The sequence below is a fragment of the Entelurus aequoreus genome, linkage group LG25 (genome assembly GCF_033978785.1).
Source record: "Entelurus aequoreus isolate RoL-2023_Sb linkage group LG25, RoL_Eaeq_v1.1, whole genome shotgun sequence".
Classification (NCBI taxonomy): domain Eukaryota; kingdom Metazoa; phylum Chordata; class Actinopteri; order Syngnathiformes; family Syngnathidae; genus Entelurus; species Entelurus aequoreus.
In genome coordinates this window covers 24,924,494-24,952,478 of record NC_084755.1, presented here as the reverse complement: position 1 = coordinate 24,952,478, position 27,985 = coordinate 24,924,494, and the positions used below count along the sequence as shown (strand labels likewise).

The 27,985-nt window shown below is 39.4% G+C and overlaps 3 protein-coding genes across 3 annotated transcripts in view; 1 reads left to right on the top strand and 2 right to left on the bottom strand.

The window, feature by feature from the left end:
* The window catches only part of si:ch211-11k18.4 (uncharacterized), a 59,494-nt gene extending 55,072 nt beyond the window's left edge, over window positions 1-4,422 (bottom strand). The window contains exons 1-4 of the mRNA XM_062037323.1: window positions 4,167-4,422; window positions 2,124-2,235; window positions 1,943-2,036; window positions 1,519-1,573 (exon numbers count right to left, since the gene is read on the bottom strand). Coding sequence (XP_061893307.1) covers window positions 1,519-1,573; window positions 1,943-2,036; window positions 2,124-2,235; window positions 4,167-4,284 — 379 coding nt within the window. The 5' untranslated portion in view covers window positions 4,285-4,422. The remainder of the gene's footprint in view (window positions 1-1,518; window positions 1,574-1,942; window positions 2,037-2,123; window positions 2,236-4,166) is intronic.
* A 9,290-nt stretch (window positions 4,423-13,712) lies between these two features.
* On the top strand, window positions 13,713-17,387 carry LOC133642238 (metalloproteinase inhibitor 2-like). The gene is made up of 5 exons (XM_062036329.1): window positions 13,713-13,926; window positions 16,659-16,738; window positions 16,803-16,905; window positions 17,008-17,120; window positions 17,179-17,387. Exons 1-5 carry the CDS (start codon window positions 13,797-13,799, stop codon window positions 17,329-17,331), a joined length of 579 nt encoding a protein of 192 aa, XP_061892313.1. The 5' UTR covers window positions 13,713-13,796; the 3' UTR covers window positions 17,332-17,387.
* Window positions 17,388-25,902: 8,515 nt separating this feature from the next.
* Window positions 25,903-27,985, bottom strand: LOC133642261 (metalloproteinase inhibitor 2-like). Its single transcript, XM_062036359.1, has 5 exons — window positions 27,767-27,985; window positions 26,964-27,046; window positions 26,799-26,901; window positions 26,553-26,665; window positions 25,903-26,486 (listed from the first exon to the last, which is right to left on the bottom strand). Exons 1-5 carry the CDS (start codon window positions 27,894-27,896, stop codon window positions 26,310-26,312), a joined length of 606 nt encoding a protein of 201 aa, XP_061892343.1. The 5' UTR covers window positions 27,897-27,985; the 3' UTR covers window positions 25,903-26,309.

Genomic DNA, 27,985 nt, shown 5'->3' with positions numbered 1-27,985 from the left:
CTGACAGTGGGTTTCTGAAGTGTTCCTGAGCCCATGTGGTGATATCCTTTACACACTGATGTCGCTTGTTGATGCAGTACAGCCTGAGAGATGGAAGGTCACAGGCTTAGCTGCTTACGTGCAGTGATTTCTCCAGATTCTCTGAACCCTTTGATGATATTACGGACCGTAGATGGTGAAATCCCTAAATTCCTTGCAATAGCTGGTTGAGAAAGGTTTTTCTTAAACTGTTCAAAAATTTGCTCACGCATTTGTTGACAAAGTGGTGACCCTCGCCCCATCCTTGTTTGTGAATGACTGAGCATTTCATGGAATCTACTTTTATACCCAATCATGGCACCCACCTGTTCCCAATTTGCCTGTTCACCTGCGGGATGTTCCAAATAAGTGTTTGATGAGCATTCCTCAACTTTATCAGTATTTATTGCCACCTTTCCCAACTTCTTTGTCACGTGTTGCTAGCATAAAATTCTAAAGTTAATGATTATTTGCACAATTTTTTTTTTTTTTATCATTTTGAACATCAAATATGTTGTCTTTGTAGCATATTCAACTGAATATGGGTTGAAAATGATTTGCAAATCATTGTATTCCGTTTATATTTACACCTAACACAATTTCCCAACTCATATGGAAACGGGGTTTGTAGTTGACTGGGAGGTGTTTATCATCATTTGGGGAGAGTCCGCTGCCTTATGCTCACCTGCTAAACACCTATCTGCTCGACGCTGGAGCACTGACGACATGCGCTCTGAATACGCACTGCTGATTGGCTGTTACCGCTCTGCGTGTAACCAACCAGATGGTTGTGTGGGTGGGACAATGCTGGGTGCTGTGTAGAGCACTGACAGAGACAGAGGCAGAAGAAACGGAGCAGCTGGTAAAGACTTTAGCTTAGGCGCCTACTTAATATGTTCGTGTGGAAACTCGTTTGGTACACCTCCGAACCGAACCCCCCATACCGAAACGGTTCAATACAAATACACGTACCGTTACACCCCTAGTTAATACTGTAAATATTATCACGCACCAGCTGTTTGGTTGTAACGTGTATCTTAGTTGTAGTTTTTATTAAGACATTTGGAGGTGTTTAAATTGCCATGTAACATCGCTAATGCTATCAGTAGCATGTCAATAGCAAAGCCAATGTATACCAGCATCAAGCTAGCACACTTTTAAAAAGTGGAGCCTTACTGGACTTACATTGGTGCGTTTTTTGAGTCCATTTCTTTGTTAGCATTGAAGAAGGCAACATGACCTAGAGGTAGTTAGGCTGAGTCCACTCTCAGTGCCGCTGGAGTGATCACCAAGTGCCTCAGTACGAAGAACCGGCCGGCTGAGTCAGCAACTGGGCCTGACGTCATGCGCAACTTAAGTACCGAATATGGCACCGTTGAAATTTACGTGAACCGGTGCTAAGTAGGACCGGCGGTATTTGTTCAGAGCCAAAAAACAACCCGGTTTCCATACCCATTCAAATTTTCTGAGAATATGGGAAGAAGATCCAGGGAATCTCACCTTTGAACTCTTGCAGTGGCTTGAAATGTGGATATAGATGCAGGGTAGCATTTCCCTTGGAAAACACAAACAAGAAGTAGTATGTAAATATACAGTACTGTATATACAAGGCATAACCCAATACAACTTGTTCACTCCCCATCCCGATATTGGAACATTGCGTATTGGCCCATACGATATTGAACAAATCATAGCACATACTTGTATTAGTTAGTAGTTTGTAAAATACTTTGGTAAAATAGAATAAATTGTGTGCTCAGGAGGACATTTAGAAGTGAAGCGTTGCACAAGTAGGACTGATGGAGATTTGTACCACAGTGTTGCTGTGGTATCGCTCTGATATCGGATGGTAGATACACTTGTAGGAATGACAACTCTTTTGTTCATTTAGAGTCGCCATGAAAAAGTCAAGTGTGTGACTTACAGTAAGAGATTCTCTCTTGCGCCCGCTTGTGACAAAACTGAACCCCTGGGTCTCAATAGCCACTCCAGTGCGCTGGATGTGCTCCTCAACATACCTGATGGACCAGGAAGAAGACATCTTGTTGACTGCGCTGCAGAATAATGATCTCATACCCAGATTGGGAGCAGTATTTAGTGTTTACCAGTTGATGAAGGAGCTTTTCCCAGCAGAGTGGTTGCCCATCAGCATCACAGTGATCTTCTTCCTAGGGGCCAGCAGCTTCACTCCCACAGACTCCGCCACCGCCATCAAACCTGCAAACAAGCAGAAACACAACACGTGTTCAAACAGGGTGTGACCAGAGGGTAGTGGCCACTGAGCTTAGAGTTGTGCAAAAAGTGGTGAAACCTTGACAATTGGACACATGCACTCTACAGTTGACAACTTCAGTCTACAAGACAAGCGGTAGAAAATTGATGTAGGCAACAACGAGTCTTGCCAATGGCTCTTTTAACCCTTGGGATTCTCTAAATGTTGTGAACGTTAGAGGTCCCAGGTTCCCAGCCATTGAAGTCTTAAAAGTAAGTCTTATATTCATATATTTTACTTTTCATGCTAAATTCTCTACATCAACTTCAGATCTATTTGATGATATAACCTTGTTTATGTTTGATGGCTTTTTGTCAAAATTGTCAATGTTTTTATGGTCATAAAAACACACTATGCAATATTTTCCCCCCAAAAGTCAAATATTTGATGTGAAATAGTTGGAGCCTTAAATAGGTCGATAATTTACAACAACATTGATTTTTAGTCATAATAATTGTTTGAGCATTGATCTTTTTAAATAAAAAACAACATTATAAGACCCTTGGACCCCTGAGGCTCCCACCCATAAAAGTGGTAAAAGTAAGTCATATATTAGATTTTATTTTATTTTATTTTTTTACTTTAAACGCTTAAATATGTAGATCAACTTCAGATCTATCCGTAAATATTACGTTTTTGGTAATGTTTTATATTTTATACCCTTTTTGTTAAAAATAAATACAATTGTAAAACAAACAAAAATTATACAAACTTTTCCCTCCAAAATTTTAAAAGTCAAACATATCATGTGAAGTAATTGGAGCCTTAATTAAGTAGGTCAAAATTTCACAACAACATTCATTTTTAGTCATAATAATTGTTTGAGCATTGATCGTTTTAAATAAAAAACAACATTATAAGACCCTTGAGGGTCCCACTCATAAAAGTGTTAAAAGTCATATATATATACGCTAAAAGCCAATCAGGTAACAGTATCCACTATCAAGTTTGGTTGCGCCATCTTGTTGATTCGATTTGATTATTTGCATGGAGTGAGAAGAGCAAGTAAAAAGGAGTGCTGCAGAGAGCAAAGAAATTGTGGATAAAAGAGGAAAAGTCAGTTTTTTTTGCATGTTTTCAAAGGGACCGTAGTCAGACCAACGTGGTCTGTAAATGATGCAAGGCAAGAACGCTAATACCACACCAACTGAGCCACCCTTTTGAGCACAGCTGTAACATCCTGCCACTTAAATCTGCAGAAAATAGTTCTTCTCTGGTTTCTACATGTTTACATTTTCATACATTGCACTGTTTTCTTACACTTTATGAAGCATTTCTTACATATTACTTATTTCTAAGAGCTTATTATAAAGTGTTCAACGTGATTAAACTATTTTGTTCAAGTGTTTTCCATGCTTATGTTGACATCTGCCTTGATAGCTGATTATAATGACACAAAGTTGCATTTGAAAATTTTCATCATTTTTTCTCCTAATTCTTATTTTCTATAGCTCATAAAAATATCAATATGTATCGATATCGCCTGATATTAACATATATTATATTACTGATATTACTTATAACATAATACCGTATGGCCCAGCCCAGTAATATTGATGTAAATTTTAATTATTTTGATTCTAACCTCATCTTACAACTACTTCCAATGTTTTATTAATTAAAAAGTTTTTTTTAAAAAACTAAAATAACGAGCGGGCCATTAAAATGAACGTCTCCTCAGGATCATCGCCCAAAACCACTTTAGCTACGGCTATCAAGCTTGGACAAAATAGCCTGAACATGAAGTAACACTTATAAGCAAACATACCCGGACTTAAATATGATATTAGTTGAGTTATTTAAGTAGAAACGAGGTCAAATGTGGAGCACAAAGTAGTGCTAGCATGATGCTATCTTCTCCCTAAAGCCGACTCACCACTGTCAGGTTCCGTGTACACTTGATGACATTCTCGCAAAATGCGCTCGTCGCAGGACACGCCGCCAGATATGGAGTCTGCGTTTGCTGCACTTCTACTTTTGATTTTTCCAGACATCTTTGCTCACAAATGTTGATCAGGACATGTGTTTAGCATCAATGAAAGAAGGCCGAGTACTTATCTCGTTTGAATAACCCCGGCTTGCTGAGATGCAGGAAAATGACGTAATTCGGCCACGTCGTACACTTTGCTTGTCGCAATGTTTTTTGGGTAACGTAGTTCTACTTCAGTAAATCAATAAATACATAAAACCGGATCCAATGACTTACTGGAAATTTGAATGTATTTAAAAAAACTGCTTAATTGTACAGGTAAAAGCCAGTAAATTAGAATATTTTGAAAAACTTGATTTATTTCAGTAATTGCATTCAAAAGGTGTAACTTGTACATTATATTTATTCATTGCACACAGACTGATGCATTCAAATGTTTATTTCATTTAATTTTGATGATTTGAAGTGGCCACAAATGAAAATCCAAAATTCCGTGTGTCACAAAATTAGAATATTACTTAAGGCTAATACAAAAAAGGGATTTTTAGAAATGTTGGCCAACTGAAAAGTATGAAAATGAAAAATATGAGCATGTACAATACTCAATACTTGGTTGGAGCTCCTTTTGCCTCAATTACTGCGTTAATGCGGCGTGGCATGGAGTCGATGAGTTTCTGGCACTGCTCAGGTGTTATGAGAGCCCAGGTTGCTCTGATAGTGGCCTTCAACTCTTCTGCGTTTTTGGGTCTGGCATTCTGCATCTTCCTTTTCACAATACCCCACAGATTTTCTATGGGGCTAAGGTCAGGGGAGTTGGCGGGCCAATTTAGAACAGAAATACCATGGTCCGTAAACCAGGCACGGGTAGATTTTGCGCTGTGTGCAGGCGCCAAGTCCTGTTGGAACTTGAAATCTCCATCTCCATAGAGCAGGTCAGCAGCAGGAAGCATGAAGTGCTCTAAAACTTGCTAGTAGAAGTGTTTCAAAACAGAACATGACAACAACCTTCGGGCCCTATTTACAAGACTCAAAGAGACTGGGCTCACTTTGAATCGTGAAAAATGCGAATTCAACAAGATAAGGCTGGAATTTTTTGGTTTCATCTTTTCCGCAGACGGTGTCTCAGCTGATCCAAAAAAGGTTGCAGCTGTTCAACATGCCCCTGACCCTACAATGCCTGCTGACATCAAAAGCCTGCTAGGTATGGCTAACTACTGCTCCAGATTCATTAAAGACTTTTCATCCATCTCAGAGCCACTGCGCAACCTGACCAGAAAAGACACACCGTGGACATGGGGAGAAGCACAGCGGGATGCATTACAGGCACTCAAAGACAATCTTACCAGTGACACCACTATGTCATACTTCTATCCAAACAGACAAACTGAACTGATCGTGGATGCTAGTCCAGTGGGATTAGGTGCGATCCTGTGTCAAAATGATGAAAAAGGGATGAAGCATATCATAGCATATGCAAGTCGATCTCTCAGCGATGTGGAAAGGAGATACTCGCAAACTGAAAAGGAAGGGCTTGCCATTGTGTGGAGCTGTGAGCACTTCCAGTTATACATTTATGGACATCCTTCCACACTTGTGACTGATCACAAAGCATTTGAAATCATATGGAACAACCCAAGGTCAAAACCACCTGCCCGAATCGAGAGGTGGGGACTCAGGCTTCAAACTTACAACTTAAAAATCAAAAACAGAAAAGGTGCCGACAACCCAGCTGATTTCATGTCTCGTCACCCCCTGCCATCATCAACCAGCGAAAGCACTCGTGCAGGTAAAGTAGCAGAAGAGTATGTGAATTTCTTTGCATATCACTCCACACCGAAAGCCATGACACTGCAAGAGATAAAAACAGAGACTCTGAAAGACCCCATTCTACAGGAAGTCATAAGCCATATCAGGAATAACACTTGGCATCAAACTGACAATTCACAATACGCTGACACATTAAAGCAGTTTAAACATGTTCGGAATGAGCTAATAACACATACAGCAGACATCCTACTAGGAGACACTAGGATTGTGGTTCCGGCTGTCTTGCAGGACAGAGCAATACAACTTGCCCATGAAGGACACCAGGGTATCGTCAAGACCAAAGTACTACTCAGAACTAAATTCTGGTTTCCAGACATTGATCGCAAAGCGGAAGCAGCAGTTCGTAACTGTCTGGTATGTCAAGCTACTACACCAGTCACACACAATGAGCCATTAAAAATGTCACCCCTATCTGAAGCACCATGGCACTGTGTGAGTGCAGACTTTTATGGACCACTTCCCACTGGACAATATCTCCTCGTTATTGCAGATGATTACTCCAGATACCCGATTGTTGAAAGCGTGAGATCAACATCAGCTAACACAGTCATTCCTTTAATGGACAAAGTGTTCTCTCTTTGGCATTCCCAGGGTGAACTGAAAGATTTTTGGTGTCAACTATTAGTGGCGTGCGAGGGTTTAATTTAATGACAAATTAACACGATATAGCATAAAGACAATAGCCACAGAGTGGAGTTCCTTCAGCACATATTAACCTTCTGTTTAGTCATTTAGCACAAATATTATTTAGTTTGCCATGTATTTATATGAATCCAAAACCTGTGCATCTAATTAAATTCTGGTTGGAGTGGAATGGTTAAAAAAAAAAAGGTTAATTGTGAGTAATCCACAAAGGTTGAATGGAAGCAATTGTGAAACATCTTAAGAGTTCAGTTGCCTCCACTCAACCTTTGTGGATAGTAGACTCCTTTCAAACAGAGGCTAAAACAATTTAGGTCGACCAGCCCTGCAAGGTGTCCCTTATTCATTTTTTTTTTTTCTTTTTTTTTTCCGGATAAACACATCTACTGTAATTGAACACACACAGTATGCTATAATGTTCCAATCATATTTATTACTAAACACAAGTATTTATTTTTATTTTTATTTTATTTTTTTATTAATAATGTCCTGCCCAGCTTCTCGGGCAAATCCTATAGCAGATGTAGATGCCCATATCGGCTGTTCAGATTTACTTTACAAAAGAGAAGTGTAGGATACTTCTCTTGTTGCCTTATTTGTATTTTGACTTTATTAAATGTATTTATATTATCATTTGGTGCAGCCGGGCCGGAGCAGGAGGGGATAGAAAGAGAGAAAAAGGAAGACAGAGGGGGGAATTGTGGGGACAAGAGGGGGATTAGACAGAGAGACAAAAACAACAACAGCAAACACAACAACAACAACAACAACAGAGCAACATCAGCAAATACGACATGTACAAATATGATGGTAAAAGTAATAGCAAATAAGCAGTTAGCGAAAATAAAAAATAATACAGAAATGACAATGAGCATTATTACACTAAAAATGGAGCAATATGAATACCAATAGAAATAGTGCTATTGATAATAAACAATACCAATACTTTACCTTTATTATCTACAATACAATTGTTCAAATGCAACAATACATATACGTAATGATAACTTGAGATACGAAAGAATGCAGAAAAATGGAGGGAAGGAAAGAGAAGCAACCTACATTAACCTTGTAGATTGTTATAGTAACAATAGGTTAAGCTTTGTCAGTGTGCCATGTGTTATACCCAGTTTACCCTAGGGCAACAACGTTAATATATGTTTGATGAAACGTAATTATGTGCATGAGTGTATGTGTGCATATGTACTTGTATATGTACAGTATGTGTATATGTGTGCTTGTACAGTGAATGTATATGTACAGTATGTGTATATGTGTGTTTGTACAGTGAATGTATATGTATAGAATGTGTATGTGTGTGTTTGTACAGCGAATGTATATGTACAGTATGTGTATACAGTATGTGTGTTTGTACAGTGAATGTATATGTACAGTATATGTATGTGTGTGTTTGTACAGTGAATGTATATGTGTAGTATGTGTATGTGTGTGTTTGTACAGTGAGTGTATATGTACAGTATGTGTATACGTATGTTTTTACAGTGAATGTATATGTACAGTATGTGTATACAGTATGTTTGTATAATGAATGTGCGTGTGGATGTACGAACTTTGAGTGTGTAAATATGTCCATCCATCCATCCATTTTCTACCGCTTATTCCCTTCGGGGTCGCGGGGGGCGCTGGAGCCTATCTCAGCTACAATCGGGCGGAAGGCGGGGTACACCCTGGACAAGTCGCCACCTCATCACAGGGCCAACACAGATAGACAGACAACATTCACACTCACATTCACACACTAGGGCCAATTTAGTGTTGCCAATCAACATCCCCAGGTGCATGTTTTTGGAAGTGGGAGGAAGCCGGAGTACCCGAAGGGAACCCATGCAGTCACGGGGAGAACATGCAAACTCCACACAGAAAGATCCCGAGGCCGGGATTGAACTCACGACTACTCAGGGCCTTCGTATTGTGAGGCAGACGCACTAACCCCTCTGCCACCGTGCTGCCCTGTGTAAATATGTACTGTATTTATTTGTATATGTATGTGGGAGCGTAGGTACCTATGTATGTGTGTGAGTATATGTGAATTTGCATGTACAATACATTTGACTCCCAGTGTGTGCGGAAGCCAGAGTACGGCCCCAGCCTCCCAGAGAGCCCATCCCACAAACAGTAGGTGCGGTGCCCAGGGAACCAGGGGCCACCGCCCCCACGCAGCCAAGCCGGACAGCGACAGGAACCCCAGAGCCTGGCCCACCGCGCCGCCCACAAGGGCCAGCAGCAGGCCGCAGGCCGCAGACAGACGCACCCGGCAGAGGACAAGGCACGAGAAAAGCAGGGGGCAGCCAGACCCCAAGCCAGCGAGAGACCACACCCCACACGGACAGAAAGGCGGGACGCCCCGCCCGAGGGGCCCGGAGACCCCCCGCAACCGGACGGGAAGACCGCCCCCGCCCCACCGGCAACCGGGCCCCCACGAGCCCCCCCCCCGCCCCCCCACCCCCGGAGAGCGCGGCGAAGCCAGCCCACGGCCACCCCACCCAAGCCGGCCGCCACAGGACCACCCAGCACGGGGCCACGGGAACCACCCACCCCACCCGCAGGGACCCCAACGATGGAGATGGAACAACCAGCAACCGCCCCGCCGAGTCCCCCCCCTGAGGTAGGGGAAATAAATAAATAAAATAAATAAATACATTATAATAATAATAATATTAATAAAATATATTAAAAAATAAGAATAAATAAATAATTAAATCTATTTATTAAAAAAAAAAAAAGAATTAAAAGAAGATCACAGACATGCTGACACACAAGGTCGCTACCCCAACAACTGGCCGACTCGCAGCACCTCGGAATACCCTGCAACACCAAGCTACCACAGTAGACGCAGGGACCAGACCCAGCAGGCCCCAACCAAGACGGGCACCCGGAAGGGATGGACGGCGGGACCCAGGAGCTCCAGACACGCGGTCCGGATGCAGTAGCCTGAGGCGCCGACCCCCACCCGACAGGCAGGCCCAGAACGCACCCCCAGAAATATACATGCATATATATATACATACACATAAACATACACATGTACACATACACATGCATACACATACACATATATATACATACATACATACACATATACACAGTTTGTCAGCCCCGACAACCACCATGCGCGCGCGCTGCCACCAGTCACAACATCAGCCACCCCCCTGCACCAGACCCAGCAGCCACGGGCGCCCACACCACAAACAAACGGCAGCAGAAACAGCAGCCACAACACCCCCAGACAGCCAGCACCACCCAATCAAATCGATAAAAAAAAACCGCGACCGGCAACCACACGCCAACAGGATCACAGAGACCAGCCAGCGCCGGCCCGCCAGCAAGCCCAAACGCCAACACGCAAACAAGAGACACCCCCCCGCCCCCACCACCACCACCACCACCAAAAGACCCCACCACCCCAACCCAAACCCGCACAAACACACCACCGCCCAAACAACCGAGACACAGTATCCAGACCAGACACGGGCGCCGCGCCGCCACCACATCAAGTCGCCAACAGAGACCCCACAGCGCAAGGTCGGGCCACACGGGCACGGACCTCACCCAACAGGAAGCGAGACCCGCGCGACGCCACACACAAATAAATAATAAGATTAAACAAAAATAATAATAATAATAATTAAAAAATAATAATTAATTAATAAAATACAAATTAAATTGTATTAAAATAACAAATACAAATAAATAAATACAATAAAATTAAGTAAGTAAATAATACAAATTATTTACAAAAAAAAAAAAAATATATATATATATATATATATATATATACACATACACACATACATACACACACACATATATATATATATATATATATATATATATATATATATATATATATATATATATATATATATATATATATATATATATATATATATATATATAAAGAAAAAAAAGTATTTTAAGTGCAAACAATTGCAGGAACCTCTCGTGTTTCAAGCAAATGTTTTAAATAACTTGCAGTCGATGTCTCTAAAGTAACAATGTAAACATCCACTGTAACAAGTGTAAAACAATAATGTACATTTTAGTGTCGCAACTTTTTTTTTGGATGAGTCTGATATCAAAGTTGACCAACTTTTTGGTTTATGGCGACAGCCTTCTACTATCCAGGTGAGAGGCATGACTTATACCGTAATTTCAGGACTATAAGCCGCACCTGACTATAAGCCGCACCTGCTAAATTTAGGGGAAAATACAGATTGTTCCATATATAAGCCGCACCCGACTATAAGCCGCAGGCGTTTTGATGTGTAATTACCGTAGTATATAGGGGTTCCTGCTACCACGGAGGGGATTGTCGGGACAGAGATGACTGTTTGGGAACGCAAAGCGTCCCATTTATTTACAATAAATCTTTCAATCATTCAATCAAACTTTCACATCTTTGACATGGCGAACAGCATTCGTGCAGAGTACAAATAATACAACGGTATTACCGGTAGTCGGTCTTTAATCATTGTGTCATCATCTTCCTCCTGCTGGACCTACTCTATATTTTATGCTGCTGCTGTCATATATACTGTATATACTGTAATATTGTACATGGTCATTAGTTTATATTTTATATATGTTATAGACATAATATAATATATCTGTATATAAATTATTCCGTACACATATGTATATATTCGTATATATGTTAGATTTTTTTATAGCTTTTTTAGTCTATTTATACCTGCATTGTCCTTTCCATCCTTACACTTTCCATCATTGTAACTGAGCTACTGTGTTGAACAATTTCCCTTGTGGATCATTAAAGTTTGTCTAAGTCTAAGTCTAAGTACTAAAACCACCGAAATCCTCTTCGTCGGTGTCGGAGAAGAACAGGTCCTAAATGGCGTCGTCAGCCACTCTCTCTCCTTTGTTCTCGCTCGTTCTTCCTCTTCGTCAGTGGAATCAACGGCTCCGGCCATCTGCTTTTATTACCTCTGAAGGATTTTTTTGTCTTTTTGCATTGAATCAGTTCTTCATGCTGCCGTCTCCAATGTCTCACCATTGATTCATTGATGTCAAGGGTACGTGCAGCAGCTCTATTTCCTTCTTTGACAGCCAGATCGATTTCCTTTAACTTAAAAGCAGCATCATATGCACTTCTCCGTTTGTTTTCCATATTGAGGGTGTTTGCATGAACACTTCCTTCGCGCAAACTGTCGCTGACGCTCTCCTACTCTTTGTTTTGCTCTCGTTACCTGGCGCCAGATGTCTGCCTCGGTCTCGCGCATCCTCGGTAGTGCGCGCCCCTGGTTACCGTAAGCCGTAAAAAAAGCCGTAGAAAAGCCGCACCGTCGTAAAAGCTGCAGGGACCAAAACGAGGGGAAAAAGTAACGGCTTATAGTCCGGAAATTACGGTAATCTAGAACAGGGGTGTCCAAACTTTTTGACGCATTGGCCTAAAAAATTTGGCTGGGCGCCAAAAGCCGACTGCATGCATGCATATATATATACATATATACATACATACACATATATATACAGTACATATATACATACATACATACATACACATATATATACAGTACATATATACATACATACGTACATACACATATATATACAGTACATATATACATACATACGTACATACACATATATATACAGTACATATATACATACATACATACATACACATATATATACAGTACATATATACATACATACATATATATATATACATTAGGTCAGGAAAAACCACAGAGGCTATTTCATCCCTACAAGCCTGTTTCGCAGGTTTCTCTGCTCTTCAGAGGAAAATGAGGGAAAATCCCCTGAAGAGCAGGGAAAACCTGCGAAACAGGCTTGTAGGGCCCTTACAAGCCTGTTTCGCAGGTTTCTCTGCTCTTTAGGGGAAAATCAGGGGAAATCCCCTGAAGAGCAGGGAAACCTGCGAAACAGGCTTGTAGGAATAAAACAACCTATGTGTTTTTTCCTGACTTAACGCATATTCCGCTCTACCCCAGTATTGAGCACTGTATAATGGATAAACCACAGAAACCTTAAAAGTTAAACTACAAGTTGTGGTCTATGGTTGCAAAAGGCATAATTATGGGAGTGTTTTGTTTAGTCACTCAGGACATGGTCCTGCAGGTCGAGTACGTGCCGTCTTTCACGGATCCACTTTGCACCCTTTTGATGAGCATATAAACATTTGTATGCTCGTACAACACTTAAAACCTTTTAGCATATCTGTATGTGGAATTAAATTATGGAATCTATCAAAGCACCAATATGATTCAGTTTAAGAGACTGTTCAAACTACAAGTGTTCACAAAGTACACAGAACAAGAATTATGATTCACATCTTGAACCTTTTTTTTTATTGAGACAAAGATTATTGGATATGGTTTTTTAATGGATAAAATAAAACCCAATTCAACATGTAAATAGCATTTATTTTTCCATTATACTGGTACTTTGTTAAAAAAAAAAAAAAGCAGACACTCACGGGTTCAAACTCATGTCCATTGTATCATCCAGGAAAGAAGGGAAAAAAATCATGATTTCGCCAGAAAAATGGAAGGGTAGAGAGGTAATGGCACTGCAGTGAAAAAAGTTACTTTATTATCTAAAAATGTGTAATACTTAAAAATGTATGTGATGAGTTTGTATCAGTAAACTATTATTAGTCTATTGTTTTGTCTTTGTGTCTTTTCTCAGCTCTATGGGGCAAAGAATCCTTCTACCCCAAGTTGCCGTGGAAACAAGATAACGAGCACTAATTGAATATATGTAGAAACTTGACCAGAAAAATACTCTGGTTCCTGCGTGTTGTTTTAAATGACATTTATTGTCTGGGTGCTTTAGTGCAGACACATCACACAGAAAGACAAAGTGCTCTAGTTTTCCTAAGTTATATTTACAGAAAGTGTTTGCTGGGTACACACACATTTTTCATTAAAAACGTCACAGACAGGTGTGTGCAAAGGTGAAATCAATCAACCACTTGTGCAAGTGTGGGAGGAGCCTGCAGCAATAAAAGGCTGCTTATCCACCCTCCTCAAGAAAGGACACCAGAATATTTGCCTGCTGAACTTCTTTTCCCAAAATCGTCTCTTCTTAGCTACATTTTCTTCCATGATGAGTTGGCTGAAGTGTTGTGTGTTCCCCCTGGTGCTGCTGTGCATGTGGCAGCTGCAAGAAGGAGCACAGGCCTGCACATGTCCTTATGACCATCCACAGACGCAGTTTTGCCAGTCAGATGTTGGTAAGTTCAACGTTAAAATGTTTTAGTTGTACATAATGTTCGTCCCCATGGATTGTCCGTGTATGTTGACAAGGAACGCTGCTAAATGTGGTCGAAATGCGACAAAAACCGGAATCGTCCTGTATTGAGCTGCCAAGGTTTGTTTAGTATTCATGTTCCGGGTTTGGTGTGTCCTGTAGAGCAGTGGTCCCCAACCTTTTTGTAGCTGTGAACGCTTGAAAATTTGTCCCACGGATCTTTTTTTTTTTTTTTTTCTTTTGCGGCCAATCGGTCCGCGGCCCGGTACCGGGTTGGGGACCACTGCTGTAGAGGAAAAAAGGTAAAGCGTGACATCACTCGCCAGTTTTGACAGAGCAGTTTTGCAACAATAACCAACATCACTTACTTTTATTGTTATTACTTATGGAGTATATTGTGAATAAATTGAGAACGGCAAGTGAACAAAAGTTTTAGCATCTGCTGTGTAAAGGAAAAGGGGTAGGATTAAATAAGCTCTGCTTCCTCCTACTCCTTTTCGAACATGTTGAATAGAGAAACTGATGTATCATGTTGTATGCATGCATCTTCCAAATAAACTTAAACACACACTGAGCAGGTGTATTGTCAGTGCAGCAGATAATTAAAGTGTGTAAAAGTTAAAATAGAAGTTGTGGTCTATGGTTGCAAAAGGCATAATTATAGGAGTGTTTTGTTTAGTCACTCAGTGCAGTTGATCCTGCAGGTCGAGTACGTGCCGTCTTTCACGGATCCACTTTGCACCCTTTTGATGAGCATATAAACATTTGTATGCTCGTACAACACTTAAAACCTTTTAGCATATCTGTATGTGGAATTAAATGATGAAATCTATCAAAGCACCAATATGATTCAGTTTAAGAGACTGTTCAAACTACAAGTGTTCACAAAATACACAGAACAAGAATTATGAACATCTTGAACCTTTGTTTTATTGAGACAAAGATTATTGATGTATTTATTTAGTTACTATGGTTTATTATTCACTGTTCTGTTACAGAGAACAAGAAAATGGGATAAAATTGCTATAGTGTGAAAAGGGGTAGGATTAAATAAGCTCTGCTTCTTCCTACTCATTTTTGGATGTGCTGTAATGAAACAACTGGAGTAGTGGGATGCATTACATAGTATCGTATGCATGTTCAAAATAAACTGGAACTGAAAGATCTGTGGCGTGCGATGGCTTCATTTAATGACAAATGAACACGATATAGCATAAAGACAATAGCCACAGAGTGGAGAGTTCCTTCAGCACATATTAACCTTCTGTTTATTAATTTAGCACAAATATTATTGAGTTTGCCATGTATTTATATGAATCCAAAACCTGTGCATCTAATTAAATTCTGGTTGGAGTGGAATGGTTAAAAGTTACTTGTGAGTAATACACAAAGGTTGAATGGAAGCAATTGTGAAACATCTTAAGAGTTCAGTTGCCTCCACTCAACCTTTGTGGATAGAAGACTCCTTTCACACAGAGCCTAAAATAATGCACTTTTGCATATGCATCCACGTTTAAATTTAGACTTTCTTTTGTCATTTAAATTCAGTTTACGGATGTATGTTATTGTTATAGTCCAGCGAGTTAATCCAACCGTAACTATATACAGTTAAAAAAAGGAAATTTATTTTTCCAACAATTTCATACTTTATCTACTTTGTGCCAAAAAGTCTGGCAAAACCATCTTTTAAAGATTTTTTTTTGTCACAAGTTACAGCTCCTAACCATATTTTCACAGCTAGCTAAGTAACTTGGTGTTTTTAATGACGATAACGAAGATTTTTGTTTTTAGAGAGAAAATGGATAAGGGTTCGACAAGTAATACATACACTCAAATTTTAGTTTTACATACCAGCCAAGATATTTTTGACTGCTTTACCATTGGTGTTTTTATCAAGTTTGGTAGAGGAATGTAGCCTGACTACATTTTGACATTTCTGTAGGTGTTTTTATCAAGTTTGGTAGAGGAATGTAGCCTGACTACATTTTGACATTTCTGGTTGACTTCCTGTCTAACTGGGGACATTTCTTCAATAAGACTTAATCAAAATAACTGCACTGTTTTGACCTTAGACATAGACTTCCTTTTTTATCGTCATTCAAATTTGAACTTCACAGTACAGATAAGAACGAAATGTCGTTGCATTAGCTCGTTGGAGTGCAGGATAAAAGAGCAATAAGGTGCAGATATAAATTACTGTACAGATAAATATATTGCACTTTTGCATATGCATCCAGGTTTATGGATGTATGTTATATTGTCTTTATATTCCAGCGAGTTAATCTGTTTTTTGGGGGAAATTGAGGGAATTATTATGATGCGTTCAAGAGTCTTATGGCCTGAGGGAAGAAGCTGTTACAGAACCTGGAGGTTCTGCTACGGAGGCTGCGGAACCTCTTTTTAGAGTCCAGCAGTGAAAACAGTCCTTGGTGGGGGTGGGAGGAGTCTCTACAGATTTCCTGAGCTCTGGTCAGGCAGCGGCTTTTTGCAATTTCCTGGATAGGAGGAAGGGGAGTCCTGATCTTTTCTGTCTTCCTCACCGCTCTCTGCAGAGACTTCCAGTCTGACTTATAATATAGCTATCTATTTCTCAATCTCTTTAGAGAAATTAAACTATACCAGTCAATGTGAGTTCTCACATGACTGTTTAACAGATGCCTTTTATTGGTGTTTGCTTCAATTCTAGTCAAAGATTGACTGACATTTTCTTTCTAGCCATCAAGGCAAAGGTGGTTTCAAAGGCGACGGCCAGTGAATTGAAGTACGACATCACGTATGACATCAAACTGACCAAGGTTATTTAATTAGTCAATTATGTCAGATTGCATGCAAATTCTAATTTATATAATTTTTTTTCAGATATTGAAAGGTCCTATCAGGCACTATGATACCATCTGCACTGCATCCTCCTCTGCAGCATGTGGTGTGACTCTGAACAAAGGTGTAGAATATTTCATCACAGGTAAAACAAAAAACATCCTTGGGTTTTATGATTTGAAATTTCTTCCTGCAAGAGTATAAAATGATCAGTTCAGCTTGTTTGACTCAAGTTTCTCAATTGCAGGCCAACTGAAGCCTGACGGGTCGCTGCGTGTTTCATCCTGTAATTACGTTGTACCCTGGGAGAGCAGCCATGATATCCTGGTAGAACACTTTATGATGGGCTGTGATTGCAAGGTAAGCAGACCTAATTTATGGTAAATGTTTAAATCCTAACCTTTGCTGTATCATCCAGATCACTCGCTGCTCCTCTGTGCCGTGCGGGATCGGCAGCCCAACTGAGTGCTTGTGGACAAATACAATTGACGAGCAGGACAAACAATCTGCTTGCATCAAGAAAAGTGATGGTTCTTGTTCCTGGTACGGGGAGGAACCTAATGGCAATTAAAGACCCTAAACTCTCAAGCAGAAAATGTCAGATACAAATAAATTCATTTAAAGAAATGAAGTGTACTTTACTGTTGAGGGTTTTTAAAATGGCAATTGGTTAAGCCATTGGTGGTGTCAGGTCTATTCTACAGAGGCTTAAGCCTCAAACTTAGTTTTACTAAATGCAGGAATATGAATTAGAATATAACCTGTTGTTTTTCACTATTATTCATTTGAAGACAGTACTTATTATCCGTTCCATCAGTAACACCCGCATTACTGTATGGAAAACCCAGTCCACTTTTTCACTGTTACCTTAGCAAGGTCGAGCAGGATATCGTTAAGGCTAGTTCAGTGCGTTGAACACTGCTGGGTAGGTTATCCAATTCAGCTTTTTTTTTTTTTTTGTCAAATCTGATTTTGTATAGGCCACATTACAAAAAATTATGTCCAGACTCCAATGTGAATGCAAACTGACCCAAACACAGACATGGCGGCATGACATCACACATCCAGCAGTGTTTACTGAAGTAAACCTGCTTCAATTCTAGTCTCAGTACTGGCGCATTTGTGGCTATTTTAAGGATTCTGTGCAATCAAAGGTCTTGTTTACACTGCAAAACAAATCCGATTATTTTGCCCTCAAGTGATATTTTTTTTGCTAGTCTAAACTCTTCAAAGTGATCAAATATGATCTTTTTGCATCAGTCAGGCCACATCAGGAGGTAGTCCTGAATCTGATTATCTGGGGCCGTACTTATCAAGCTTCTTAGAATTACTCCTAAGAAGTCTGCTAAGAGTTGACTTAAGAATAAATAAATTCTTCGCTGAAAGCTGCACTTAAAAGTTAGTTATCAAGCGTCTTACTCACACTTTCAGCGAAGTGTAGGACTGAATCTTAAGTGTCACACTCAGAGCTGAATTACGACATTACTATGTGCCGTAAACGGAATTTTAGGTGACGTCATTTCTGTGTCCATAGAAATGACCAATCACGGAAGGGAATCCCTTGTCTAAGAATAAAGAAATATCTTAGAAATATTTAAGTGGACAATGGGAGTGTATATTTTGACAAACTACAAAATAATACAAAAACAATACTGGCAATGAATCAAAAATAAATGTTTCCTTTTTGTTGCACCTTTCCTGCTTCCTGCTCCCAGACCGTAACAAAGAGGCAGGGGAGACACTTATCCAGGATGTATGCTCGGGGCAACACCCTTCACTTTACCCGGCAGTGGGTCTCCACAGCGGACGACTTTAGAGTGAATGATGAGTCCGGCGATTAGTTGCAAATCTTGCTTTATTGATTGCTTGCACACAGCCAATCCAACACAAAACAAACTAGTCCCCGCTCGCACTCACAATACCACTCCCTCTCTTCTCTCGCCCACACACTCACTGACGTCACTCACCTCACATGCTGTAACCTAGCGTATGTGTGTGCCACACACATACGCTACTCTCATAACATTTTCTTTCCAATTCATTAATTAGGCAACTAATTTGAAACTGGTGTGGGTGGCTCTATATATACTAGTCCACTGCAGCCACATGCAGAAATCAACAAGGAATTGAAAATTAAATCTGTGACAAAAATACCTGCTCTGTCTAAACGATACCGTTTGATCAGCTGCTCGTCATCAAACAAAGATGAACGTTCGCGCACGTCTCTCGCCTCAGTGCCATCCCCTGCTGGCAACTCCTAACCACTTAAGACACCTCTGAAGGTCTCTTAAATATCGTGGAGAGTAGGAGTGATTCTTAGACTTAAGAACGTTGATAAAAAGCTTTTATTCTTAAGTTTGAGATTTTTTGCAAATTTTTAGGACTTAAGTGTAAAATGGCACTCTAAGAAGCTTGATAAGTACGGCCCCTGATCTTTTCAAATGTGACTTCAATCGAAACGCAATGTGACCTGAATGTGACTTTTTTTCCATCAGCTTTGGGCGAGCTAGGTCATTCGTGCGCTGGAAAGAAGCAGTCGCCAGCGAAAATTGATATTACATCACATGTGGTTTCGATATATAAGACGACCAAGTTTTCGATCCATCACTTGTCAATAGTGCGCAAATAGGCTATAAGTAATATTTGAATTCCGAAGAAATAGAGATTGTTGAAGGACCGGAAATGACGCTGTGGCGCATTTGCCTACATGTGAGTTGAAAAATAAAGTTCACATAGATCCACTCTGTCTCTCGAACAACCATAAAAAGATTACAACTCTCCCAGATATATTACAGTGTATATACAGCCATTCATACATTATATTTAATTTATTTTCACATACAACAAAACATTTTAAGGTGTTGCTGCTTTCATTTTACTTTGTAGTAGTAGCTACTTCCTGTCAACTTTGTTTTCACTATTGAAGTGCGCATGTAAAGTGACATCGAGGCCACATTAGGGCTGTGCACGTTTACACTGGAGTCAGGTAAAAATCACATTTTACTTGCAGTGTAAACAGTCAGCTGGAAAAAATCAGATTCGGGCCACTTTGGCCTGCAGTGTAAATGTCAAAGTCAACATTTTCTGAGACTATAAGAATGGGACCCATTACCTCCCTGCTGGGCACTCTGCATCAAGGGTTGGAATTGGGGGTTAAATCACCAAAAATGATTCCTGGGCGCGGCCACCGCTGCTGCTCAATGCTCCCCTCACCTCCCAGGAGTTGATCAAGGGTGATGGGTCAAATGCAGAGAATAATTTCGCCACACCTAGTGTGTGTGTGTGTGTGTGACAATCATGGGTACTTTAACTTATTTTTAACTACGGAGAAGATTATGAAAGACGTCTCTCACAGTTGTGGGGACATTGGCCTCAATGTCTGCTCTGAAAAGTGTGTTATAGAACATTGACGTGAGTTCCTATAACATTATTTTTGCCTGTTTCTGCTCATTCAACTATTTATTTTGTATCGGTCTATTTTGGTGAGCTTATGATGAGCGTCATTTGCCATTATGTGAAAGAAGAGCACCATAACTCTATCTGATTGATTTGTAATATAAAACTAATGTCTATTATATTGCTGACAGAAAAATAACTTCCATACCGTATGATAAGCAAATCCCACTACTACAACTTTGCAGTATAGGTGTGCTACTTAAATATAATTGATGTAATTTAATAGTGGTGTGCCGTCAGGGCCAGCAAGGCCTTCTCTGCTGGCCTAACATAAATCATGATCATTAATAAAAGTTAATTTGATCTTGAATTGACTTTCCATAAATATATAAAAGTATTCATCATGTTCTCTTTATGTCATATTAGGCTCCAGTATTGCTCTTTTAAGTTAGAGCTTTTATCCAATCAGATTTCTACCATAGGCTGTGCAGTTTAACCAATGGAGGACACTCAGTTAACAGACAGTTGCGATAGCCGATCAGATCACAAGTTGTTGACAGTAGCCTTACGTTAAATGTGACTGTGATTGGATACTCACTTGTCACTCCCAGGTATCTAATCACAAGTTGTGATGTACGAAAGCAGAAAGTGGCACCGGAGCCACACCCGGCCAGCGGAGAAATCAGCGGTACTCACTTTTTTAACCAACAAAGTAGCAGAGCAAAACGTTGATTAGGTGTCAGATATAATAGTTTGCCTGCCACTTCCACTCTAATCCATCAACTACGAGCGGTATTGTGATGTCAAATATATTTTTCACATTCAAGTTTTTTTTACAATTATGTTTGTTTTGACAGGTTTATTGATTTTTAAATGTGCCAAAAAATTGCCCTTTTTGTACAAATTCAATGCCCAGTAGTGTGCAAGTGTGTTTCTGCATAGTATTTTTCAAGCCGTGGTCATGTGGCGACATAAATTATGGTATTTTGAGAGGTAATTATTGAAGTCGGATTAAGTACACTGCAAAACCTGAAATCTAAGTAAGATTAAATATCTCAAATAAGGGTGATATTTGCTTATTTTCTGTCTGATAAAGTCATTCTTCTCACTAAGCAGATTTTATGTTAGTGTTTTACTTGTTTTAAGTGTTTTGGACCTAAATTATCTCAGTAAGATATTACAGCTTGTTGCTGAGATTTTATGAGCTATATTGAGTAAAACATGCTTGAAACTAGAATATCAACTGTTGCAAAGCTGTGTCATCAACACTCACAAGTATAAAACTACTTTTTTAAAGTAATAATTTCTTATTTCAAGCATGAAAAAAAAAATCATGACTTTGACACATTTGTGTCTCATAATTAAAACAGATTTATTATTTTCAATGAAACAATAGAAAATACGTACTCCTATAGTAGTACAGTTGGCACAGTACAGTAAACTGACAGTTAATATTTAAACATTTAACATGTGACATCTCTAACAATTTTGAACAGAAATAGTTCATGCACATTCAGGTAAATTCTTCAAAATTACAATTAAAAAAAATTTGGCCGGGGCCGGGCTGTATATATGCGCACTAATTGACTGAAAGAGCACGCACTTGGCGCGATGATGTCATGTTGTCGATGGAAAAATGCATTTTTAGACAATATGATTTGCCTGAGCGGCTAGGAGACCCCGAGAGTAACAAGCGGTTGCCTTCCATTAAGAACAACAAATTAGTTTTTAGTATAAGTTTGCTGGTTTCAAGAAATGTAATGTCGAGCGTCTATCATTATGTCAAGATAATGGCACTAGCACTATATTTAAGAATATTTTTCAACCTATTGAGCGAAAATGTCTCTTTTTTTTTTTTCTACAAGAAAAGTGCACTTGTTATTAGTGAGAATATACTTATATTAAGGTATTTTTGGGTTCATTGAGGTTAGCTAATTTTACTTGTTTTGGAAAGTCTTGACAAGCCAAATTTTCTTGTTCTATTGGCAGATAATTTTGCTTTGTTCAAATAGAATACCCCTAATTTTTGTATTTTTTTTTTCTTGTTTTTGAACACTGACTTTTTGCAGTGTAGGAAATCGCTGAAGGCCTGGGTGGGAAACGCACGGCCCGCCACTGTAGTTTAATAGCCATAGTCTTATGTTAGAGTAGTGTTTTGGGGGTTCTGAAGACTGGATGCACTGACATACTCATAGTAAAAAAGGTGGAGTTTTATAAATGTTTTTTTTATATTCACTTGGCAGGTTATTGTGATAGTCCATATCACCTATCCCTACTTGCCAGGTGTGGCCTGTGGGCCTTAAATTATTACTATTACATTAATGACAGGAAACAAACAATATTGCTTTTCAACCATTTCAATGTCTTCAGTATTTGCTGTGTAATTCTAATATAGTAACAAGTTGTAAGCAGAACTATCTTGCACATGCAAACATTCTGAATCAAAAAGGTTGTGCACAGACAACATATCTTTGGGTGGACCTCCAGCCCCTGTTTTCCAGACAAGAAAGTTTCTTTCCACCAGAACCTCCTCTGTTTTCAGGTCAATTCTATAGTGCTGTGCCAGTTGGTATACACTGCTGTCATCTGTGCAACGTTTCCTTGTTTGCAAGTTGCCTGCTAGCTTTTCCATGCAGCAACACTGTCTTTATGTGTTTGGGCCATCTCATGCTTATTAAAGATGACTGAAGCTTCCTTGCACTTCCTCTTTCAACCATTTAGATGTATTCAGTGTTGTGTAATGCAAATACAGTGACAAAAAGTTGTGAGCGAAAAGATCTTGCAAGTGCAAAATCACAGGAACCTCCCGGGGGCTAAGCCCACCCCGTTCTTCAAGCCTAGTGACGCCCCTGAGTTAAGCACTGACAAATTACTGCTTCAACAAACAAAATGGAATCCTCACAAGATTATGACTTATTGCGTTGTCTTAACCAAACATGTCATTAATGGATGTTAGTCAGTCGTATATATAGACTTCTTGGCATGGGTATGGTTCGAAACCGCTTATTGCTTTCTCTTCCTTGCTGGGAAAAACATCCTTTAATATTTAATTTTTTCAAATGTTTGGCATAGACTCAAAACATGTGCTGACCAGTACACTTTAGCTACTGTGAAATTGCCACACAAATGCATCACTCTAGGGGACGTGTGTTAAATGCAATTTGAGCATTTGCAGCTACTTTTGCATATTGCTGCACTTCTAAGTCAAATATCTGAGCCACAATACTTTGATATATCTTGGAAAAATTATAGCAAAATTATCAATTTTTTTCCAAAATTGTTTAATGTATATAGCCTCAACTCATGTTATGTCAAATAACTTCTTAATACACCCATATTTTGATGCAAGGGAACAGAATACATAAAACCAGGCCCGGCCCTAACCAATCTGGCGCCCTAGGCAAGATTTTAGGTGGCGCCCCCCCCCCACATCGGCAGTGAAGTGTATGTACTCACAAGAAACCGAATAGCTTTGTCTTTGACCTTTTTTTTTACTTAAAGAAAGCAAATTAACAATCAGAATAGTTAACAAGATAAAAAAAAATATGGATAAATAAATGAATACAAAAAATAAAAAATGAATATATGAAATACAATATTTTTTACATACATAAACACAAAATAAAACGTGCCAACAAGTTGCAAAAAATAAATTAAAAATACAATATAAATAAGGCACTGCACAAAACAAGATATCAAACCAGTATGACTTTAACATCTATATTACAAAAAAAGGGGATCCTACAGAGTTCTCTATTTGTGCTTTTTAATATTGCATTAACTAGAATGACTTAAAAATTACTGTACACCAGGGAGTACTGTAATTACCTAACGTTACATTATTATTTTCCATAACAATTTAGCCCCCTCCACAATATTAACCCGACGTTAAAACAGAACTAGCTATTTATTGATTAGCAATTGCCGAATCATGTAACATTAGCTTAATGCTAAAAAGCCAGGTTACTATCACATTCTGTAACAGACAAATAATTTCATGTAGGCTAACGTTACCTACCTGCTACCTCTGTCTTTTTCTCGTTTCTCCCCTTCTTTTCTCCCCTGGGCACCTGACAGTTTTGGCCGTTTTGACATCTTGTGTTGATTTTTTTGATGTGGTGACATCCAAAAAGAGTCATGATACGGGAAGGGAGGGGGCGCACCGTGCCGGGGGAGGGGGGGCGTAATGTTGTAACAAATAATATTTCTATTAAATAGGCTTTACTTTGCATTTTAATTAACGTGGGATTATTTTATGTAATTAGAAATAAAAGTACCAACTTTTTATTTTTTTTTCCCTCCAACATTTGTGGCACTGGCGTGGCGCCCCCTGATGGACGGCACCCTTAGCATTTGCCTAAACGGCCTATGCCACGGGCCGGCCCTGCACATAAGAACTGAAATTACATTTTCGGCACAATCCCGCTAAGAGCAGACATACGTTACAGGGAGACAAGACGGGACCGCCAATGGATCAGCCACTTAGGGCGCTCCTTAAAAAGGTGGGAAAAAGGTGACATTGGGAAAGGGGGAAGAGTAAAAAAAAATATCAGTCTGAGGCTGGACCCTCAGGAGTGGTCCAGACTGAGTCCGAGGAAAAAACCTCACATAGCATGGCACACATAAACATGGTACATGTAATCACAACAACTCGCAACAGAGTCATCCAACAGGACCCTGGAGGCCAGCAGCCGCTGTTGAGCGCTACTCAGCCCCCACAACCCCGGAGGAATTAAGCAGTGGTGAAGGCGTTGATTTGGGGAGGGGTGTGTGCGTGCATGTATGCCCAATTAACTTGGGTGAGATGTTGGAATTGTCTTAATGGGCCGAGGCCGGCCCCAAGAGTTCAAGAGTCCGACACAGGTGCTTTTGAAAAAAAGGGAAGGTCAAAAGCGTCCATCTTTGAGGAGTCCTCAGGGGAGTGGTTTCAAACAGCCTGTTCCTCAAGGCCATTCGTTTTTACCTTTTTAACTAAAAAAATGTGTGCAAACTGCAGCACGTTCTCTTTGATTTGTATGTACTAAACCAAACTATACATGTAAGTTTGAAAAGCGAGTTTTTTTAGCTAACAGGAAACATTTTGGATCATTTTTCTGGACACGTTTGTCCAGTTTTTTGTTGCTTTGGCAGAAATACTTGCTCATTAGACGGTTTCCACAGCAACTTGAGTCCCACAATGCTAGAAAAGACAGATTCAGCTTAGGAAAATAGGTTTACTGATACAAAAAACTAAATGTACTCTTTCTTTATGCAATACAAGTCAGTGTTAAGGCTCACAGGTAGATAACTTAAAACAATGCTAAAACTATATCCAATTTACAAACATTTCCTCTTGACATATAGTACTTAAAATTACCATTTCAGCTCATGTTGGCTTTGGCTCTATTCATGATTAAAACATTTTAGAGGATGTTTTCACTTGCAAGGAAGGAAAGTTTATTTCAAACAAGCCTACGATACAATGTAATACAGTGATCTCCAACCACCGGTCCATGGATCGATGGGTACCGGGCCGCACAAGACATTTAAAAATAAAAACAATTTTTTTTTAATTTTTATTAAAACAAAAAACACAAGATACACTTACAATTAGTGCACCAACCAAAAAAACCTCCCTCCCCCATTTACACATTCACTTGCACAAAAGGGTTGTTTGTTATTTATGGTTCCTACATTATATATCAATATAGATCAATACAGTCTGCAGGGATGCAGTCCGTAAGCACACATGTATTTTTTAAAGACAAAAAAAAATAAAAAATACATACACCCCCCCGGTCCGTGGGACAAATTCTCAAGCGTTGACTGGTCCGCAGTTACAAGGTTGGGGACCACTGATGTAATACACATTTCCAGTTAAATTACAACACATCTAAATAGGAGGGGTTTGGAATCAATCCAGAATCATGCCAAAAAAAGCCAATCTGTGATTAAAATCCACAAATTACAGGTGTTGATTAAGACAAATGTAATAAAAGTTGTAGTAATGCATGGTTTTCTTGCTGAAGCAGTACTTTGTGCAGGAGTGCTGATCTCATGATTGTCATTTTAAGAACATGCAATCTCATAGTAAAAAACACTGCATTGCTTTAAATTGATTTATTCGTAAATTACATTTTCTGCATGAGGTTTTGAAGGTCTATAATGTGTTCATTAACCCTTTTTGGGTGAGGCGGCCTCCTGGTACCAGGAACAAGAACCATCCCTTCTCTTGATGCAAGCACATTGTTTGTCGTGCTCGTTATTGACCCAATTCCCCGTCAGCCAGTCCGTCCACAAGCACTCAGTAGGACCAGTGATGTCACACAGGACAGCGGTGCAGCGATTGATCTGGAGGATAAAACAAAGATTAGGATTTAATTCAAATATAAATGACTATCAATTAAGTTTGCTAACCTTGCAATCACAGCCCATCCTATAACGTTCTACCAGGATCTTGTGGCTGCTTTTCCAGGGTAAAGGGTAGTTACAGGATGACACGTACAGAGACCCGTCTGGCTTCAGTTTGCCTGCAATGGAAAAGACAGGTGATCGAAAATCCAAAGATTCCAAAAATGTCAAGTCAGACAAGCGGATCTTTTCTAGTCATCTTCCTGTAGGAAAATAGAATTTTGAAATCTCAAATGTAAGGATTTGTTTTACCTGTGATAAAATATTCTACACCTTTGTTCAGCGTCACACCACATGCTGCAGAAGAGGATGCAGTGCAGATGGTATCAAAGTGTCTGTTAGGGCCTTTCAAAATCTGGAAAATTAAAAAAAATGTAAATGCATGCATCCATAGACAAAATTATTAACATTACTAACCTTTATCAGTTTGATGTCATACTGGATCTCATTGCCAAATTTACCACCAACAGCCTTCTTTGCAACCACCTTTGCCTTGATGGCTAGAAGAAAAAAAACAGCCAGTTATTCTTTGATGGGAATTAAAAACAATCTCCCTAAAACCAACAAAAGGCATCAGCTCAACAGTAAGTTGATTATTAAATACAAAAAGCCACTAAAACATGACAGAGCTAGCACTGACCGATTCAATCTCTAACAAGTATTTTATCTAGGCCCTCAGGGCACCCAAATGCATCATCTCAGAAGTAAACTTTAATACTTTGAACGTTTTATAATTTAATTGTATAAAGAGATGTCAAAAACAGTGCTTTTAGGTGATGTTTTAAGCAGCATTTTACACTAACTGAACCAGGAAGTGCAGACGTAGGTATAGCCAGGCATCTACATTTCACTTAAAAAAAAACTAAAAAAAAACTTGAATACCTTTTGGCTAATGAGTAATATATAAAAAATATATATTTTTATAGTTAGTCTAAAGTCTTCATTACTGTCATTAGCAACATCACTTTGCTAGCTGAGAAAATAAGAGCTGTAATTTACATGAAGACTTATAAAAGCCGGCATTGCCACACTTCGGCACAAATTGACAGGAAATCATTGAGGGGGAAAAAAGATAAAATAAAAAAAAGACAGCAAATTTACACATCGATTCATATTAGCAACACTTTCCACAGCATTCCCTCTTAACATGCAAGGATAATTCATGGATGCAAACATTAAATATGTACAACCAAACATTAACATTTTAATGCTGAACTTACCAACATCTGATTGGCAAAACTGCGTCTGTGGATGGTCATAAATACATGTGCAGGCGTGTGCTCCTTCTTGCAGCTGCCACATGCACAGCAGCACCAGGGGGAACACACAACACCTCATCCAACTCATCATGGAAGAAAATGTAGCTAACAAAGAGAAGAGTTGGGCAAAAGAAGTTCTGCAGGAAAATATTCTGGTGTCCTTTCTTGAGGGTGGATGAG

Coding starts and splice junctions, on each gene's coding strand:
- LOC133642238 (XM_062036329.1), top strand. CDS start 13,797: ATGATGAGTTGGCTGAAGTGTTGTGTGTTCCCCCTGGTGCTGCTGTGC. Junction 13,927..16,658: donor GTTTTGCCAGTCAGATGTTG/GTAAGTTCAACG, acceptor TTTTCTTTCTAG/CCATCAAGGCAAAGGTGGTT. Junction 17,121..17,178: donor TGATGGGCTGTGATTGCAAG/GTAAGCAGACCT, acceptor TGTATCATCCAG/ATCACTCGCTGCTCCTCTGT.
- LOC133642261 (XM_062036359.1), bottom strand. CDS start 27,896: ATGATGAGTTGGATGAGGTGTTGTGTGTTCCCCCTGGTGCTGCTGTGC. Junction 26,666..26,798: donor TGTAGAATATTTTATCACAG/GTAAAACAAATC, acceptor TTTCCATTGCAG/GCAAACTGAAGCCAGACGGG. Junction 26,487..26,552: donor GGATGGGCTGTGATTGCAAG/GTTAGCAAACTT, acceptor TTTATCCTCCAG/ATCAATCGCTGCACCGCTGT.